The 5,000-nt window shown below is 42.3% G+C and overlaps 1 protein-coding gene across 2 annotated transcripts in view; it reads left to right on the top strand.

Annotated features, from left to right (window-relative positions):
• Positions 1-5,000, top strand: part of dhx38 (DEAH (Asp-Glu-Ala-His) box polypeptide 38) — a 30,712-nt gene that overhangs the window by 3,737 nt on the left and 21,975 nt on the right. For both annotated transcript variants that reach the window (XM_060872449.1, XM_060872365.1), the window contains exons 4-9: positions 1-145; positions 240-402; positions 491-609; positions 1,423-1,499; positions 1,581-1,736; positions 3,661-3,822. The exon at positions 1-145 is cut by the window's left edge and continues 11 nt beyond it. In XM_060872449.1, coding sequence (XP_060728432.1) covers positions 1-145; positions 240-402; positions 491-609; positions 1,423-1,499; positions 1,581-1,736; positions 3,661-3,822 — 822 coding nt within the window. The remainder of the gene's footprint in view (positions 146-239; positions 403-490; positions 610-1,422; positions 1,500-1,580; positions 1,737-3,660; positions 3,823-5,000) is intronic.

Raw genomic sequence — 5,000 nt, 5'->3', positions numbered from 1 at the left:
CGCAGCCGGGGGTCCAGCAGCAGCCGCTCGGAGCACTCGGACAGCAGCGTGAGGAGCGAGCGCTCACAAAGAGACGTCTGGTCCGAGCGAATCAGCCGCGGGAGTCGCAGGGACGAACCCCAAACCCCCCGCAATCGACCCAGAGGTCAGTGGGTCGGTCCGACTTGTTCTACGTTTTGCATCCAAACATCTGTGTAACTTGTGTGGCTCAGTGTGTGTGATGGTCGTGTTGTACACAGATGCTCCGACACCGTCTGCATCTAGCTGGGATGAAGACGACAGCGGCTACGCTAGCGCGCGCCGTTCGCACTGGGAGAGCCCGTCTCCGTCCCCCTCGCACCGCGAGACCGAACGCTCGGAGCGCAGCTCTCGCTCGGGCCGAGACAGCGAGAGGAGAGACAAGTGAGATTCTCTTCAGTTTTTTTCCTAATCATCGTTTGATCTCTTTTAATGTTGTTTAAACCTTGTGTGTCCTGTTTTTGTTTGTAAGGTCAGTGAGGGCTCGTTACCCGGACGACACGCCCCTGCCCACGCCATCGTACAAATACAACGAGTGGGCCAACGACAGGAAACATCTGGGCTCCACCCCTCGTCTCTCCAGAGGAAAAGGTGTGTGTTCCTTTATTCTAACTCAACCTCACTGTAGAGAACAAATCAGAATCACGTTTATTGGCCAAGTCAGTGGTGATGTTTACTGCCCGGTTTCTGGTTCTCGTGTCATACAAGTCCTGGGGGGTGGGCAGGAGGTGGGCAGGGGGGCACCAGTTATTATTTCTGCTGTTTTTACTGTGTGTTGCAGTCTGTTTCTGTCCTGTTTAGTTGCTGCACCAAACCAGATGGTGATGGATGTGAACAGGACAGATACAATGACTGCAGTGTAGAACAGCATCAGCAGCTCCTGTGACAGACCAAACTTCCTTAAGTGATGTAGAAACTACATGGTGTTTATGTTGCACTCCCATTTCAGGTGTTGGGATTAAAGCAGTGTGTTATTTAAACACATTATTTCCCTATAAGCAGGTCCTAAAGTGGATTATATCTCACATACATCTGTTTACTTAATATGTTCATAGAAAAGATCCAGAAAAACAAAAACGGTTCTTTTCTCCCACACAGATGTTTGTATCTTCAGAGTAAATGTTGATATCGAACCCATTTCTGTTCTCTGAGAAGCTCCGAGTGTTTGTTCATCTAAAAAGCAGCTCAGATTTATCTTCATCACTAAAATTCAGTGTAAGATCATCAACAGAGGGACAAACACACGTCTAAAACGCGCCGAAAGAACGACAGAGTCCTGATTTATTTTAGATCAGACTCACAGACACGACATCAGACGTTACTTTACGCCAGTTAAAGTCCGTCTCCGTTCCGCCGGCAGCGTTCTGGTAATAACAGTTAATTGTGTTCTCCTGTGTGCTGAAGGTAAAAAGGAGGACGGCGAGGACGGCATCAGTTTCGATAACGAGGAGGAGAAGGAGCAGTGGGAGGAAGACCAGAGGGTCAGTGTGCACTCCTTCTGATTCGATCAGAAATCTGAAGTGTGATCATTTTTACATGAAATGTTTTTAACCGTCCAACAGCAAGCGGACCGAGACTGGTACATGATGGACGAAGGCTACGACGAATTCCACAACCCTCTGACTTCCAGCTCGGAAGAGTACGTGAAGAAGAGAGAGCAGATTTTACAGAAGCAGACCCAGAAACGCATTTCTGCACAGAGACGACAGATTAACGAGGTACGACACATAGGGTTGCAAAATTCCAGGAATTTTCAAGGCTGGAAACTTTCCATGGGAATTAACTGGGAATATATGGGAATTAACTGGGAATATTAAGAAAATACAGAGTTGCCTATAACAAGGAACTTAAATGTAGTTAAAAAAATCTTGCAGCATAATTGTGTTTAAAACAACAAGATTTAATGCAGTTTAAGTTGAATTTGTACCCTGCGTTCCTCGGTCACTTACACACAGCACACTGCTTACTGGAGGGCCATTGAGGACAAACCCCCTGCAGGTACTTACATTCTTCCATAACATGCACAGTAACACTTTATTTTAGGGTCATTTAACTAGTTGCTTATTAGCATGAATATTAATAGAATATTGGCTATTTATTAGTACTTATTAAGCACATATTAATGCCTTATTCTGCATGACCTTATTCTACATTCTTAATTGTACCCAATACCTAAACTTAATAACTACCTTACTAACTCTTAATAAGCAGTAAATTAGGAGTGTTACACATACACAGATAATATGCCCCCCCCCCCCCCCACACACACACACACACACCCACACACTCACTTGAGAAAAAATGCTTCATTTTACATTTTGATTTTTCTCATTTTCTTTTTTCTTTTTTTTTTTTTTTTTTTACAGCAATCATAGGGACATATGTTTATTACAATTATTAAGTTTATTATGTTTATTACAAGCATAATAATGTTTATTATGCTTCTGTGTTACTCAATGAAAGAATCGATTAAAGTTCTACTTACAATTAAATCAGTCAAGACATCATTTTTAAAATTTGCATTATCTTGCATGCACGTCTGCTTATGACCAAACAAAATGTTTATTTATCTTTGTATATCGTCGCTGTCAGACGGAATCCTCGTATCTCCAAAACCGTTATTTTTCAGGACATTAAAAAACGCCGTACCTTATCTGCAGTACACAGGGTTTAGTCCGCGTTGCAGTGGATTGTCTTGCACTAAATTCCTGTCCTCAGACGAGCACCAGAACTAACGGGGGTCAAGATTTTTTTTTCTTTGAGCCCAGTGTTTTGAAGACATTTACCTCAGAAGACGTGTTGATTCGTTGCGACTCTTCTTGAGGAGAAATATGACGTGAAGCTCTCCCACGGAGTGAGGAAGAGGTGGACAGTTGAAGTGTCCAATGGAGTTATGAGATTTGCGCTCAAGCTATTTTCAAGACTTTAGATTGGTTAATAACTTGTAAAAATAACAGACCCACGTGGGGACTGACCAATAGCATCGATATGTGAAAAAATATGAAATTGACCAAATTTGGACATACGAGGTTTCCGCCCGACAGCGACGATATGAGAGTTTATATAAATTTCCCTATATTTCCAAATAATTCCCATAAAATCCTGTAAAGTTTCCAATTTGGAATATTTCCAAAATTCCCCAGATTACGTTCCCGTGGAAAGTTTCCGCCCCTTTGCAACCCTAATAACAAACGAACACGTCTCGGCCGTGTTCTGTACTGCTGCTTTAATCGTAGAGACGCTTCGTCTCTTACAGTTTCCTGTAGTTTAACGTCACTTTTTATATTTATTAAGTCAACTGTGTTTCATCTTTGCTTCAAAAAAAATCACTGTGCAGGTGAGTTCACGAGGGTTTGTTTGTATCCTGACTTAAACGCCGGACGTCTTCGTGTCGTTTTTTTCTTCCTTGTGATTCCTGAGTGTGATTATTAGAATGATTCCCACTCTGCTCTGAAGGTGTGAACGCACTCCGTACCGTTCGTCTTTACTCCTCCTCACCTGTAGATCATAACCATGTATAATCTCAGATTTCTTCGTGTCTCCTCTGAGAACTAAACCTACGTCTGGATTTCTGTAGAGCTGCTGGTTAAAGGTGCAATACAGAGAAAAAATAATAATAATAACTAATCCCTCCCTCTCCAGGACAACGAGCGCTGGGAGACGAACCGCATGTTGACCAGCGGTGTGGTGCAGCGACTGGAAGTGGACGAGGACTTTGAAGAAGACAACGCAGCACGGGTTCACCTGCTCGTCCACAACCTCGTCCCTCCTTTTCTAGACGGCAGAATCGTCTTCACCAAGCAGGTAAAATGCCACGATTATTATTATTATTATTATTATTATTATTATTATGATTATGATTAAATCACACACCGTATTCGCTCTAAGGTTCTTGGATATGTTTGAAGTCCAGCGAGGCTTTTTTAAAGAAATCTTCTGTCCGGGGTTCGTGTGAAAGACGACACACCTTAAAACTAGAGTCGTGACCCAAACTAGAGTCGTGACGACACCTTAACGAAAGGTTTATTAAATATGGATTTACAGTTATAACAGTATATAAAGAGCTTGGCGACGATCCGACGCGTCCGAACCGATCGGTACAATTTCTTATCCTTTATTCCGTTCAGCCGAAAGTCTTTGTTTGTTTAATTGATTTACTAATGCACGTCTTTCTATTTGTACCATTTATTATTTTTTTTTTACGCATAAACAAACCCCAGAAAACGTGTTAAAACGTCTCCACATCTGTAACATAACTCAACTGTTTGTGTTGTTATTAATAAACAAATTAGTAAACAAATACAAAAATAAATAAATACAAAATCCTGAATATTTAAATCAGTTCTCTCTTTCTCTCTCTCTCTTCTTTCTCTTTCTCTCTTTGTCTCTCCTTTCTCTCTCTCTCTCTCTCTCTCTCTCTCTCTCTCCTTTCTATCTCTCTCTCTCTCTCTCTTTCTGTCCTTCTCTCTCTCTTCTTTCTCTTTCTCTCTCTCTCTCTCCTTTCTCTCTCTCTCGCTCTCTCTCTTTCTGTCTTTCTCTCTCTCCTTTCTCTTTCTCTCTTTGTCTCTCTGTCTCTTTCTCTCTCTCTCTCCTTTCTATTTCTCTCTCTGTCTCTTTCTCTCTCTCTCTCTCTTCTTTCTCTTTCTCTCTCGCTCTCTCTCTCTTTCTGTCTCTTTCTCTCCTTTCTCTTTCTCTCTCTCTCTCTCTCTCCTTTCTATCTCTCTCTCTCTCTCTTTCTGTCTTTCTCTCTCTCTCTCTCTCTCTCTCTCTCTCTCTCTCTCTCTCTCTCACTGTCTTTCTCTCTCTCTTCTTTCTCTTTCTCTCTCTCTCCTTTCTATCTCTCTCTCTCTCTCTCTTTCTGTCCTTCTCTCTCTCTCCTTTCTCTTTCTCTCTTTGTCTCTCTCTCTCTTTCTCTCTCTCTCTCCTTTCTATTTCTCTCTCTCTCTTTCTCGCTCTCTCTCTGTCTCTTTCTCTCTCTCTCT

The sequence above is a fragment of the Tachysurus vachellii genome, chromosome 1 (genome assembly GCF_030014155.1).
Source record: "Tachysurus vachellii isolate PV-2020 chromosome 1, HZAU_Pvac_v1, whole genome shotgun sequence".
NCBI lineage: Eukaryota > Metazoa > Chordata > Actinopteri > Siluriformes > Bagridae > Tachysurus > Tachysurus vachellii.
This window is presented reverse-complemented; position numbering and strand designations above follow the sequence as displayed.